The sequence below is a fragment of the Cheilinus undulatus genome, linkage group 16, assembly GCF_018320785.1.
Source record: "Cheilinus undulatus linkage group 16, ASM1832078v1, whole genome shotgun sequence".
Taxonomy (NCBI): Eukaryota; Metazoa; Chordata; class Actinopteri; order Labriformes; family Labridae; genus Cheilinus; species Cheilinus undulatus.
Genome location: NC_054880.1, coordinates 46,267,234 through 46,282,659, shown reverse-complemented (window position 1 = coordinate 46,282,659; position 15,426 = coordinate 46,267,234). Strand labels below are relative to the sequence as shown.

General features: G+C 38.6%; 1 protein-coding gene across 1 annotated transcript; it reads left to right on the top strand.

The window, feature by feature from the left end:
• The first annotated feature begins 927 nt into the window (after window positions 1-927).
• On the top strand, window positions 928-13,544 carry srd5a1 (steroid-5-alpha-reductase, alpha polypeptide 1 (3-oxo-5 alpha-steroid delta 4-dehydrogenase alpha 1)). The gene is made up of 6 exons (XM_041809979.1): window positions 928-1,339; window positions 1,427-1,593; window positions 7,992-8,093; window positions 12,289-12,439; window positions 12,563-12,654; window positions 13,076-13,544. The coding sequence occupies exons 1-5, from the start codon at window positions 1,029-1,031 to the stop codon at window positions 12,627-12,629; spliced, it is 798 nt and encodes a 265-aa protein (XP_041665913.1). The 5' UTR covers window positions 928-1,028; the 3' UTR covers window positions 12,630-12,654; window positions 13,076-13,544.
• Window positions 13,545-15,426: the final 1,882 nt, after the last annotated feature.

Here is a 15,426-nt window from a genome sequence, read left to right as displayed (position 1 = left end):
AGTTTTAGTCTTTGAAACAACCATACTGACTGGCACCTACACACAAGTCTGGGGAGTATAAAATGGCCTGATCTGATTGTTTAAGACTTCAGACAGTGGTGGTTTTATGTCTGGAGTTGTGTTCAAACATCATCATTAAGTAAATGAAATGATAAGTGAAGAGTAGCCTGTTCGAATATGTTTTTAAAAATGTATTACACTCAATCAGCCCTGACATCTATCTGTAAAAAACTAAAACTAACACTAAAACTAATAAAAACTAGACTAAAACTGAGCGTTTTTGCAAAATAAAAACTATAATAAACTAACAAACCAGCAGTCAAAACTAATAAAAACTAAACTGAAATCAAACACAGAAAGTGAAAACTAAATAAAAACAAAATCGAATGAAAAGTCCAAAACTATTATAACCTTGGTATAGATACAGATTATTATTATTATTATTATCATCATTATTATAATTATAATGATAATAATAATCATTATTATTGTTTTTATTATATGCACCTCCAGTTGCAGTATATTAATACTTGGATAATCTACAGTTTTGGCTCTTTAATAGTCATTTTGAATTGTTTAACGAAAAAAAAAAAGAAACCTGTAAACCACTTTATATACAAACGACTCATTACCATCACTTAAATGTAAACGTGTGTGTTTTTTAATCAGAAAACCCTTTTTCCCTCAGATACTTGCATTTGTTTATGGAACGGTCTTGCCTCTGGCAACATGGCGGACCCGTTGACGTATAGCGGCAGCGGGCAAACACAGTCAGTGAGGCGTCTACTGATGTTATGTCTATGGTAAACAAGATGTAGAATGATCCACGCCCGAGACAATCTTCATTGGCTAGTAGGACGCATACGTCATATCTGTTCAGGGATTTTGATTGGCTCTGGGTAGGTAACCTTTCCTTAGTGGCGTGCCTGTCGCATGATGTATCGTAATGCAGCACATTGACAAATAGTTGGAAATATACATTTTTCTTTTTGTTGTGGTGTGTTTTGTCAGAGTAGCCTCCCGTCGACATGGACTCCCTGCTTTCTTGGCTCTTCTCGTCTGAAGAAGAAGAGTTGTACATTGTGGACTGCATGGCTTACTTTATGGTTTTCATGGCAGCCTGCACATTCGTTACTTTACTCTTTGAAAATGTCCCATACGGCCGATATGCTACCAGCAAATACGGGTTTCCAGTTAATGTAAGAATTGCGTGGTTTATTCAGGAGCTGCCTGCCTTTCTGGTGCCTTTGTGTCTGGTATTTTGGACGTCATGTGAGAAAACCTCACAACTGCCAAACCAGCTGCTCATTGCCATGTATTTCTGCCACTATACCCAGAGGTAGGTATGTTTTTAGCTTTAGCTTACTCATTCAGTTGAATACGTTAAAAGGGTAACTGTGTTCTGCATGTCTGTTTTTTGTTCCAGATCCCTTATTTATCCATTTTTGATTCGAGGAGGTAAACCCACACCTTTCGCCTCGTTTGCTCTGGCCATTGTTTTCTGTTTCTATAATGGATACATGCAGATCAGATACCTGAGCCACTACGCCAGGTACCCTGCCCACTGGGTCACACATCCATGTTTCATTGCAGGTAGGTGTCCTGTGTCTGCTTGCTGCCCCTCAGGTAAAAGGAAACAGGTGTTTTACGTGAGAAATTCCCTAGGTCACACCTTTATTGTAAGAACTTTTTTTTTTTTTTTGTAAAACGGATGTTTGCTACAAAGACTGAGGGGAAAGAGTTATTTATAATTAACACTGATAGATTTTGATGTTAATAACATTTTGATTAAGCAAATCCTGAGTCACAGTGAACGGACACTAGCATGCAGAAACACAGATCAACACGTGGACTCTCGGCTGTCTCTATTAAAGGCTGTAAACTCTGGAATTAATCACAGATTTAAAGTTCTTCACATCAGAGATGCTGGCTGAAAGTGAACCAGAGCTGTCATCATTCTTAGACTGTCATGTTTTTAACTTCCTATTTGAACTGATTTATATAGCTTTTATTATGTGGACATGTATTTTACTGTCCTTTTATTCTGTAAACTACTCTGACTTTTTAATGTTAAATGTTGTACATTTTATGAACTGTTTACTCAAAGGCCCAACAAGGGACAAGAGTTGGAGATTAGCAATCGCCATAAACTCTCTGTGCAGCACATCAGATCCATGCTCTGCTATGAAACTATGTTAAACTAAGGCTGAATAATTTGCAAAAAGAATCTGTTGTGATATTTCCCCCCAGTATTGCGACTGCAATTTAATATACTATTATTATTACATTCCTCTTTTTATGTAGGCTATTTTTTAACAAATTCAAGCAATAAATCATTCTAGATTATAACCAACATTCAACCAGGAACACTCTCATCATATATTTAACTACTTTATTGCTCAATGGATGTGCAATTTTACTTTGCAGAGAAAGCTTTGCTCTAAAGATGCTTCCTGGGTTAGTCAGCTTTGACTTTCCAGAGATTGCGTTGCTAGAAATTCCCACACACACTATGCATTTATGACAGTGTGCATTGAAAACAATAAAATTATTCAGAAGCAATTAATCCATAGTAGCATGAATCTGAATATGGAGGTGAAACAAGCTTTAAGCTATAAAGGAGGCAGCTGGGGTGGAGGAGGCGAGGCTGGCTACCAGCTGATCACAATTTGCGAACTTACAGTAAGCTTTAGGGCTGGGTATTGCCACTGATTTCCTGAATCGATTTGATTCCGATTCACAAGGTCCCGATTCGATTTGATTTCCGATTTAATTCAATTCAATTCAATATCGATTAATTGAGGGATATTTCAGCTACAGTACCTGTTTTGCATGAATATGCAAGGGGGTCTTAGAGAACTAATGGCAGAAATTATACTTTCAGTTGAATAATTAATAAGAAACCTTCTAACTAGGCCCAATATTTAAAATATTAAAGTTCACACTAAAAACTGACCCCAAACTTGTTTCCTGAAAATATTTTTTATTGACCTACACATTTGATCAATCAATATAGACTTAACAGTCAGTAATAAAAGATCGATCTTTGGAAAAAATGAATTGATATCGAAAATTCAAACAAAAAATCACCAGCCTAGTTCCCTCACTCTTTTACTGCAAAGCCATGTGGTTATAACTTTTGCAGAATGTGGTTTAGCATTGTGGTGCTGAAATAAGCAGGGATGTCTCTAAGAACACATCTGGAATGAAGTGGGTGTTGCTCCAAACCCTGTGTGTGGTGCCTTCACAGATGTTGAAGACACCAGTGCCAAGGACACTAATGCTCCATCACAGCTGCTGTCCATCCAGGTTATCACAGACACTGCGTTCATAACAATTTGGATGTTACTTTTCCATTTAACCCTGAAAAACTCAATGCCCATTAGTTCCTAAAACAGTCTGAAGCTCTTTTAGTTTAGGTCAGCCCATATTTGATGAGCTCAGGCTCAGAGAGGTCAGCAGTGTCACTAGAAGTTGTTAATGTTTGGCCTTCCCTTTGCACAGAAGTCGTAAGGAACAGTACATTTGTAAATGCAGCAACTTTTTTCTGTGTTAATAGTTTTCTGAAGTGTCCCTGAGCCCAGCTTGTAATATGATATCACAAAATGATGCCAGTTTTTATTGCAGTGCCAACTCAGGGTTCAAAGGTCATAGGATGTCTGTTTTTGACCTTGTCCTTAACATGCAGAGATTTGTCCACATACTGATAACATAATGGGCTGTAGATGGTGAAATTTCTAAATACTCTGCCATTGCATGCTGGGTAATGTTGCTCCTAAATTGTTGCTTATGAACAAAGTGGAAAATGTCATGCTAGTGTTGACTGTGACTGACGGGACCTTTTCGGAGTGCTGGAGCGCTCCTTTTATGGTCATGGTACTGTACTGTTACAGTTTAACCTACTTACCTACAGCATGTTCTAGGTGTTTTATGAACTTTAACAACTTTCAGTCTTTCCTTGCCCTGTCACAGCTTTTTTGGAACATGAAGCAGGCATCAGGTTTGGACTGTGTTTTATTTTGAAAAAAATGTTTATCAGTTTGAACATTGCTTAACTTTTCCTTGTGCTGTGTTTGATTGAAAGAAGGAAAAAGAGATATGTAAATCACTGTATACAGTTTAATTCATATTTTTATACACTGTCCCAACTTTTGTGAAATTGGTGTTGGTATAACATGTCTCTGTTTTAAATAACAGCCAAATGTTCCATCAGGTATAGGTAGTTTCTGCAGGTGCCACACACTTAAGGCGGCCCACCATAAGCCCTGAGCATTTTAAATGAAGCCACAAATGTAGAACAACTACCAGACTGTCTGCTCCCCTGCTCCTCTCTCAGCTCTGCTTGCCTCAGCCTCTCTTTATAGGAGACGCTTGGTGTTCTTTACATAAGGGCGTGTACATGTTGGTATAGGCCAAAATGAGTTTGGAAATATCAGCATATCAGATATGGGCAAAAGTCCACTATTGTACAACCCTAATAAAAACTATAAATGCACCTGATAAATTAAGAAGCTTATTCTGTCTCCCACAGGTCTCTCAGTCTTGCAATATTCTGCTCCAGGGGTTCTCAACCTTGGGTCGGGACCCCCAAGGGGTTCAAGAGACACTGAGAGGGGGTCTCCAGATTCCCTAAAAAATTGTATATACAGTGCTTAACAAATTTATTAGACTACCTGTTATAAAAAAGAGAAAACATAAATATTTTAGAAATCTTTCAAAAACGTGTTTAAAACTAAAACTAAAACCATTTTACCATTTTGAACAGGAATGAGGAATTTCAAACTAAATTCACCTTTTTCTTTTTTTGTTAAATTTGAAAATTTGAAAATTCATGGATAACAATAATAATTATATTTTAGCATTAAAAATATCCTTTGGGTTAAAGAGCTTCTACAACTTGGTGTATTAACCATTGCAGAAACATCAAAAATGATTTTGGTAATTCCCAATGCTGTCAATTTAGGGCAGCTGTGGCATAAATCTTACTTTGGGTGGTGGTCTAATAAATTTGTTTATACATATATATATATATATATTTTTTTTTTCTTTTTTTTTCTAATTCCACTGTTGCCACTTTAAACAATTTTGCCAAATTTTAACCAGTTTTCAGCTTTTATTCCCACACATTTCAACACATTTTTGCTATTTTCAACCCTTTCCACCACTTTATTCTGCCTGTTTTTGCCACTTTTAAACCAGTTTTTACAACATAAGCCAAATCTTGCCTCTGTTGACCCATAATTGCCAATATTAACCCCATTTTACCACTTTTTATGCCTAATTTATCCCTTTTTCACTACATTTCACTATCTGATATGCCCATTTTCCCAATTTCTGCCAATATCTGCCTATTTTTACTTTCTCAGTTAGTACTATTTTGCTAGTTTATATTGATTTTTCTTCCCATTTCACCAGATGTCCTTCAATTTTTGCCAATTTAAAGCCTTTTCAGACATTTTTTAATTCCCTTTTACCACTATTTATGCCCATTTTTGCCTTTTTTTTTTTGCTATATTTTGCCATTTTTAGATAATTTTTTGCCACTTCTAACCCATTTCTGCCACTTTTAAGGTCCAATTTCTCCACCTTTTCCAACTTCTTTTTTTTTTTTTTGCATTTTTTTTTTGCATTTTTAAGCCATTTTAATTCTTTTTTTTTTTTTAACAAAATAGATTTACATTTTTAAGAAGGCTATGTACTACACAAAAAGAAAGAGATTTTTTTCGTTTATAAGAGTGGTTATTTCAGGTTAAATATAAAATATGAATATCACTGCTTAACTTTACAATAGACCATGATTTTGTTGACCTCCATGGTCCCCCAGATGGCTGGGCTCCAGAAAGTTCTCCCATTTCCCCCCCCTTATGGACGGCCTTTTCTACATGTGATTACTCATGATTGTGCATGGGTGTTAAACCTCCTTCAGGTACAGCGGGGGTCCCCGGTCTCTGGCACCTTTATTTTGGGGGCCACAGGCTGAAAAGGTTGAGAACCCCTGCACTAGCCAACCGATAGAGGGCCCACCGCCCAAGTCTGCAGCAGACAGCAGAGGGCACTAATGTTACATAAGTAATGGTCCAAGTGTGAACTCATAAGAACCCATATTTTACAGTATTTACACAATCATAATCGTAGAATAAAGACATCTTCATCCCTTCCCCTCCCCTTCTCTACACTGTTTTCTCCTTATCTACATTAACTATTTTAGATATATGATATAAATAAACTGTTAGTTAAAATAAAACATTCATTGAACTGTTCTCTTGTTATCTCTGGGCTTTTCCTTTATTCTCACATTCTCCAAACATTTCAGTTTATCGTAGCACTCCTTTGTGTTCAGGTGTACGAAGGAGAGAGTCTGTTTAGAACATTTGTTTTTCTAACGCCTCTGCTCTCCTCCCTCATTAGAAACCCTCTGAAACTCTTCTTCTAGAGCAGGTGAAGACAAGTTTAACTACGGAAATTTAGTAAATGCATTTGTTAACCCTAAGGCAAAGTAGGCATAAATGGGACAATCTGTTGGCCTGATGTGTGGTTTCTTTTACAAACCAGAAAAACCCCTACGTGTCAGTGGCAGTTCAAGGATCTAAAATTGTTCTGGTACACTGGAATGACTTTGATAAGTTTTATCAGTTCACAGTTAAGCCTTGAAGAGCCTGGGCCGCACAAATTTAAAAGAAAAAGTTATAGAACACAAAATATGAATGTCGTGTGACTTTGGTTGCATTGGTGTAATAAAGGTCAGTTGTTTTTTTGGAAAAGGATTATATGTCATATATCAGTGGTTCTCGACCTTTTCAGCCTGTGGCCCCCAAAATAAAGGTGCCAGAGACCAGGGACCCCCACTGCACCTGAAGGTGGTGGAACAGCCATGCACATTGAGAATAGTCATGTGTAGACAAGGCCGCCCATTGGGGGGGATGGGAGAGCTTTCTGGAGCCCAGCCAAACTGGGGGACCATGGAGGTCAGCAAAATCATGGTCCATTGTGAAGTTAAGCTGTGGTATCTGTATTTCATATTTAACCTGAATAATAACCACTCTTATCAAAGAGCCAAAAATGTATTTTCTTTAATCATTTATGTAGTAAAAAGCCTTCTTAAAAATGTAAAACACTTTTGTTAAAAAGAAAATAATAAAAAAGAATTGAAATGGTTTTAAAATTGCTACAATGGGTTAAAGTGGCAAAAAAAATGGGCATAAATAGTGGTATATGGGAGTTAAATTGGCAAAAATGGGTGGAAATTTAGTGAAATGGGATGAAGCTCTGATATCAACTGGGATGAAAGGGTTAACATAGAAAGAAAAAATAAGCAGACATTGGCAGAAATTGGTTAAACTGCCAAAATTGGGTAGATTAAATGGTGAGATCAAAAAATCTTAAGTGACAAAAGTTAGTTTAGAGTGGCAAAAACAGGAAGAAAAAAGTGGTGGAAAAGGAGTTAAATTGCAAAAATGTGTTAAAATTGGTGGGAAAAAAATGATGAAAAGGGTAAAAAATGTGACAAAATTGGTGTACAGTGGCAACAGTGTAATATATAAGTTTTTCTGGGGGCATCTGGAGACCCCCTTTCAGTGTCTCGTGACCCCCAATGGGGATCCCGACCCCAAGGTTGAGAACCACTGTCATACATGACCCGCTGCTCTTTATGAAATGTGACCTGTAACATTTATAAAATGCAGTGATACAGATGAACACTTAGACTGTTATATCTATTGGCAGTTGATAATTCGCCCCCATTCTGAGAGTTAAAAGGAACACTGAGCTTGAACCAACCTGTGCATCAGATCAGGGGCTAAGGCTCTGTGGTGATTAGTTTACGTTAACATTAGTCTGGAAACATTTTTGTAATGAAATGTTCTCATCCCACTCAGAAAGAAAGCAAGTAAGGGCGTTATTTATGTCTTTATGATCGTTCTGAAAGCTTGGCTGACTGGCTCTTGGTCGGTAGAATGTCTCGGTAAAGCAGCTTTTGGTTGGTCCATGTCCAGGGTCTGTGCTGTGGTTGGTTGGCTGGCTGATGAATGTGCACTCTGACCACATCCTGAGAAACCTGAGAAAGCCGGGAGAGACTGGTTACAAGATTCCTACAGGTAAGGACTCTGATGGTGTCATTTCTCTGTCCACAACAAACAGGTACCGGACATTTAACCTAAGTGAGACAGACTTCAGCTGAGACGTGTTTATGTCAGTGTTTTTTCACTCCATATGGCTTTAGGGTGACAAAAATGAAAATGCAGTCATCACATCATGGTAGGGAACTCTGTGGTCTTTGTACACAGCCCTACATTCTAATTTTCCAGTGTGGTCACATAATTATACAGAATCATGCAGTAAGCAGAATCACAGGTTGTCAATAGTTGTCTTTCCTCTCTGCGTTGCTCCCTGTCAGCCCTAACATTAAGGTTATAAAAAGGCTCTTGTTGCCTAGCTCTAATAAAGTCTGACCCACAATACTCATTGTGTTTGCTCCAAATTAAACAGACAAATATGCAAATGTTAACATAGTTGTGTGGACATGCTGTGCATTAATATGTCTTTAGGGACCACCGGATACTGGACATCTCTTATGCAGACAGCAGTCCATACATAGTTTCCATGGCTCTCTTGCCATGGCTAGATACTGTATCTCTACATGCTGTGTGCAATGAACGGGGTGAACTATCCGTAAGCTAAAAGGCTAGTGGGGCCTCTTTAACAGCTTTTCTCCCTGATTTTGTCATAAAAGTGCTTTTAAAGGACATGATGATGTACTAAAAGCAAATAATTTGTGTGGAGTGCTGTTAAATTGTAAGAATAGCTTAATCAAAGATGGCAAGTATTGAGGGGTTGTGATGTGTCACTCACAGGCAAGGCAAGAGCTGGCTTACTCTGTGGATGATGGGAGTTGGCTCCCTTTTGAGTGACGGCTTCCTTTTTTCTCATGTTTCAAATTTATTTTGAAGACAAAGAAAAGTGGGAGCCAAGACCGGCTCTTCTTACTGAGTCAAGTAAATGGATCCAGGACTTCAAACAGAGCTGCAAGTCCCACCTCAAGGTGGGACAACTTAAATACAGTAAATATAAGCCTATATATTTTACAGCCAATGTATTGGTTGGAAATATCACAAACTTACATGTCTACTGAGACTGATTATTAACTTTTTAAGCTAATATCTGCTGATATGACAATAAATCGTGCATCTCTGATCACGTTAGTTGATGTCATGGTGTTTTATGTATGCTAGCCAATCCAAATGAGGGCCTCCCAGACCCCCTCTGTATGCAGTCTGAGCCATCATATATGAACTGGTACAGTATGGTTAGAGGTGCATGCACACCGATAGCATCAAACATTTCCGTGTGGTATCTGAATGTCTAATAGGGGTATAAATACGTGTTAATTAGGGCTGTACAATTTGCAATAATAATCTAATTGTGATTTTCCCCCCAGCATTGCGATTTAATATGCAATTATTTTTAGGTTCCTCATTTTATATATTTTTCAATAAATACAAACAATGAATGATTTTAAATGATAATGTACACAATAATTAGATATTATATACTAGGGGAAAACAACTTAAAACGAATATTTGTGATTATTTTTGGCTCGTACTGCAATTTTGATAACAACCCTATACACCAGGGGTGTCAAACTCAGTCACAGCAGGGGCCGGATTCTGGATTCAGGTCTAAACTGAGGGCCTAACAGGGTCAACTTTTAACCAGAAACTGTCAACCTCATTTCACCAGTAATAAAATATGGAAAAAAAACTTAACACTGATGATGATTTTGACATTTAAAAAGTTAAAATGATAGGTCAAAATATGAAATAAAATCTGTGACCATTAAATTAAAAGTCAAAATATGATTCAAAATTTTAAATTGTGAGTCTAAAAGGCCAGACTATGGTATTATGAAGACAAAGTTTGGAGTTGAAAATATGAGATAAAATACAAAATAATTGGTTAAAAAGGTCAAAACATCACTTAAAAATTAGACTTATGAATCTTAAAGCCCAAAATATTCTATGAGAATTCAAAATTATGAGTTGAAATGCTCAAAGTATGACATTAAAAGTCAAAATCCTAAGTTTGAGTCCTAATTGTGAGATGCTAAATTGAAAATGTGAAATTAAAACACAAATTAATTTCTTTTCCCACATTCCTGACTTCTTATCTAAATATTTTTACTCCTTACTTTTTCAGATTTTGTGACTTAACAAGGATATCTGAAATCATCAGGATAAGTTCACATTTTTACACTTGAGGAAATCTGCAGCTGATGGGACAGTTAGAACAGAAATATCAGATCATCTAGGGGGCTGGATTAATTGTTCCATGGGCCGGATTTGGTCCCTGGGCCTTGAGTTTGACACCCCTGCTATAGGTCGATAATCATTTTTATGTAAATTTCATTTTAAATAAGAAAAGCATATACATTAGTAAAGCAGGAAATTTTATTCTACAAAACCATGAATGTTTACCCTGGCACACCAGATGAATTTGTTTCATACATTCATCTGGTAAACCTTCCATAGCCAGCATTTGGGAAAGGGAAAAAAAAAACTCTGAGGGTGATTGGATGAACGTTCTGTCTGTCACATCTTTACGGGCCAATCAGAGCAACAACACGTGGCGTAGCGGCCACCGAGCTGCGCCCCTACTGAAGGAGTAAAACTGCATTAGAACTGCATAACGCGAACCATGGCGACTGTAGACATGTCAGTACACGACTGCTGTGGTTTTTGAAAAGAAAACAACTCACTGCTGTTCTTTGTTCTTCTTTTAACAAAGAAATATCGTCAAGTTCTGATAAAACTGGCGCTTTAGCAGCATCCACGCTAATCTCTTCGCCATAACTGCCCTGTCCTCTTGTTGCTGCTTGCTTACGTCACGACTCCCCTGCGCCTTAAAGTACTGCCCCTCATCGCTGATTGGTCCTGTCACTTTCTAACCGGCCCAAACTGTTCAGACAGGAGCTTTGCAAGATGGACTCACCAGTGAGAAACACAGAAACGGGCGTATCTGTCTGCTCTGCAAGGTTAATGAATGTTTGCATTATGTGCATAAAATCTCTGCTGCCAAAAAAAGGGTATTTTGACACATTTAAAGTTAAAGAAATATTGCAACTTTTGCGATTTGTAAATGACAGCCATATTGACCATATTGCGATTCAATCTAATTTGTGATTAACTGCCCAGCACTAGTGTTAACTGTGTAAATGGGGTCTTAAAAATCTGGTATATCTCATTATATTTATTTGCAATATTTGCTCCCTCTGTATTTTTCCAGCATCTCCGGTTTTTAACAGCTGAACCCTTTTTCTTCAAACTGCATTCCCTAGTTGTCCTTTTTCTTCTTGAATGTGTTTTAGTTAGTCACTTCAGTAGGCTTAGGTGTTTGTTAGCCTGTTAAATTGCAGTGGCATGTTTGTATATTTACTGATTTACCAACATTTTCTTCTCAAACTAACTCAAAATGAATGGAACGGTACCTTTCAAATCAAGCCATACAGCATGTCCCTCATCTCGGCTCAAAGAAATTATCCTGTTTAAGCTAAAAGAGAGTTTTAACTGTGGGAACGCTGTGGATTCTACTGTGTGAAAATTCAGTGCACATTCTATAAGATCTGACCAGTTCGGGGGTGGGGTTAGGTCAACAAGACTTTGGCTCATCTGCAAATTCCTTTGAGAAACTGCCCAGGGGGTGATAAGCATCGGGAGAGTAAAACAAAAACCATAGGTCTGCAGTATTTGATCAAATAATTGGAAAATTTAAAGCCTAGGCTGGACTATATCTCGGCCAAATGAATCAGTAATCATAACAAGTCGACAGAGCGAGCTGCTCCCCTGACGGAGAACACAGTCACAACAATAGCACCTTAAGGCCGAACTTATGGTGAACCTGTTAAAACAATCCCTCCCAGACCTTTAAGGAAAATAAAATAGAGAAGAGAGGAAGCTGTGAGCTGGGCTGCTCAGGATGAACTTTCAGGCACGTCTGGAATCCCTTCAGCCAAGAATCTGCCACTTTCACACAGAAGGCAACACACAGCCTGCAGTCAGACAGGGAATGCTCAGCCATCTATGGTCACTGTGGAGCTAATAATGGTCATGGCCTTTGAGTGTTTAGCAGACAGGACTATGGTGAGAAACAGTTTCAAGAGAAGCACCTACTCAGCTAAGTATGTAATGAAAGTAATTTGCTTTATCACAGAGTTAGATATTAGGAATGTTTAAGTTTCAGCAAACTCGTGAAAAAAATCCCTATACCTGTCCTGACTTTGTGCTCTTGAACCCGCAGGAGGAATGTTCGAATATGTCTCTGGAGCAAACTTCTTAGGAGAGATAACAGAGTGGGCAGGCTTTGCTTTGGCAGGCCACTCCATCCACAGTTTAGCTTTCTCCATCTTTACCACAGTGGTCCTAGCCAGCAGGGCTGTGGCCCACCACAAGTAAGAGTTTTAACACAGACACACACAATGGGCAGCTTTTTCATGGAGTGTATAGCACAGTTTGCAGCAGCATTTGGTATGAATGGAAGAAAAATTCTCCTAATCCTATTTCTATCTTTACAGATGGTACCTCAACAAGTTTGACGACTACCCTAAAAGTAGGAAGGCACTGATCCCTTTCCTGTTCTGAGTTTCCTCTGGATAAGTCTGAAAAGGTACTAGCTCCTTCTACAAAAGAGCAGTCCTATAGTCTTTATTTTCTTGAGCTGTGATGTCTTTGAGCATGCAGATTAAAACACAGGTTGCATGCATTTGAATGATCTGCGCTGCAGAGCTCCTCTCTAACAGGTTTTTATTGCTGTCATCACTTTGGTAATGATGGCCATGGATCAAAACCACCACAAAACAACCAACGTCAACAACACAACCTGAGTTTGAGAGTGTATTGTTGCTGAAAGGGCTGCAGAGGAAATTACACCCCACAACAGTAATACAGCAGATTTATAACACTGCTCTGTACCAGCAATAAGCAGTTTTAAGACTCGACTGATTTACATATCCTCCCAGATGGAACATGAACTTGGAAATGCAAAGCAGACACTTAAATTTTTCATTCTCACATCATCTTTGTCACAGGGAAGGCTTTTCAGCTTATCTCACCATCTCAGGAAAGGAAGGCGCTTTGGAAGAAATGATAACTGCATCGCAGCCATGTAAAGACAGACACTGTAGCAGGCATGTCTGCAGCTACTGTGCTGCAGGGGAATCAAGCATGGCCCTCAATAACTCACCCATGCCTGAAATGAGACGAGGAGAGGGCTGCCTCAGCAGATCCCTTTGTCAGGGTTTAAGAGGAAGAAAGGAAAGGGACCGATCATAATCAAAAGGTTGTAACATCTCCTTAATTAATGTTTAATTTTCTGTTTTACTTTGAGAAGAAAATTACCTAATCTTTTTCGTCTCTATTTTTATGATCTGCCTCATTTTAAGTCTTTGTCAGAACTGGTTTGGAAGGGATACAGATTTGGTTACCTCATTAATTTTGCAAAATGTTTACATTTTGTTTACGAGTGACACTCTGAAATAAATCTATTTTTTCACCATTTTTAATATGGATTCATCAATAAATGAAAGGACTGCTGTGTCTTAGAGTGACTGAAAAGAATGAGGGCTCATTGTAGCTGAAGGCTGTACGAAGTGACATCCTTCATGTTCAAGGTCCACTCTGTCTCCCTCCTCTTCTTCCAGGCTGTTTCATCTGTGCATCTTCTTTATCCAAGCTTCTTGTAATTGCATCACTATATTACACAGCCACTGTTTACTGCCATGCCATCTGACTATGATACCATTTATTACCAGGAACACTCAGTTGGACTTCCTTTTTATATGCAAAGCAGGTCAGTAAATGTCCTTTTAACTCCCAGACTTACTCAGTCATTCATTCAGACTTCAGTTGTTGTAAAGGGAAACCGCTCTGAAATATTCAGTTTGCACATGCCAGCCTGCATGGGGTAGTTTAACCTGCGTGGATGATGCAGGACAGCTAGGATAAGTTTTTAATTTTTTAGAAATTTACAACTCAGACTAAAAACATTTATTTTTATTTATTTATTGCAAGAGACAGTGCACATTAAAGAACATGGACATGTTAATGTTCCAGACTGTAGCCATAGGCTAAGTTCCATCTGTAGTCCCCAGCAGGATGATGGTACATACAGGTACATCTCAAAAAAATAAAAATATCATGAAAAAGTTCAATATGTTTTGTCACTCATTTCTGAAAGGTAAACCTATATATTATATGGACTCACTAAGCATAGAGTGAAATATTTCAAGCCTTTGTTTCTTGAAATGTTGATGATTATGGCTTACAGATAAGAAAACCCAAAATTCAGTGTCTCAGAAAATTAAAATATTGTGAAAAAGTTCAATATTGGAAAGTCATGGCGTCACACCCTAATCAGCTGATGAACCTGCAAAGGTTTCCTGAGCCTTTAAATGGTCTTTCAGTCTGGGTCAGTAGGCTACACAATCATGGGGAAGACTGCAGACTGGACAGATGTCCAGAAGACAGTCACTGACTCCCTCCACAAGGAGGGTAAGCCACAAAAGGTCGTTGCTAAAGAAGCTGGTTGTTCACAGAGTGCTGTATCCAAGCATATTCATAGAAAGTAGAGTGGAAGGAAAAAGTTTGGTAGGAAAAGGTGCACCAGCATAAGGGACAACACACAGACCAGTCCTAGACATGGACTACAAATGCAGCATTCCTCGTGTCAAGCCATTGCTGAACCAGCGACAACGTCAGAAGCATCTTACCTGGGCTGTGGAGAAAAAGAACTGGACTGTTGCTCAGTGGTCCAAAGTCCTCTTCTCAGATGAAAGTACATGTTGCATGTCATTTGGAAATCAAGGTCCCAGAGTCTGGTGGAAGAGTGGAGAGGCACAGAATCCACGTTGCGTGAAGTCCAGTGTGAAGTTTCCACAGTCAGTGATGATCTGGGCTGCCATGGCTTCTGCTGGTGTTGGTCCACTGTGTTTTCTGAAGTCCACAGTCAACGCAGCCATCTACCAGGACATTTTAGAGACCTTCATGCTTCCTTCTGCTGACAAGCACCATGGAGATGCTGATTTCATTTTCCAGCAGGACTTGGCACCTGCCCACACTGCCAAAGGTACCAAAAGCTGCTTCAATGACCATGGTGTTACTGTGCTTGATTCTGACCTGAACCCCATAGAGAATCTATGGAAGATGAGAGACACCAGACCCAACAATGCAGATGACCTGAAGGCCACTATCAAAGCAACCTGGGCTTCCATTACACCTGAGCAGTGCCACAGGCTGATCGCCTCCATGCCACGCCACATTGATGCAGTAATTCATGCAAAAAGAGACCCAACCAAGTATTGAGGGCATAGGAATGAACATACTTTTCAGAAGCCTGACATTTCTCTTTAAAATATCCTTTTTTTTATTGATCTTATGAAAT

Bases quoted from the DNA above. Each gene is read 5' to 3' on its own strand.
- srd5a1 (XM_041809979.1), top strand. From the start codon at position 1,029: ATGGACTCCCTGCTTTCTTGGCTCTTCTCGTCTGAAGAAGAAGAGTTG. The intron at 1,594-7,991 runs GTAGGTGTCCTG...GTCCATGTCCAG, and splicing joins ACATCCATGTTTCATTGCAG to GGTCTGTGCTGTGGTTGGTT. The intron at 12,440-12,562 runs GTAAGAGTTTTA...CTATCTTTACAG, and splicing joins AGGGCTGTGGCCCACCACAA to ATGGTACCTCAACAAGTTTG.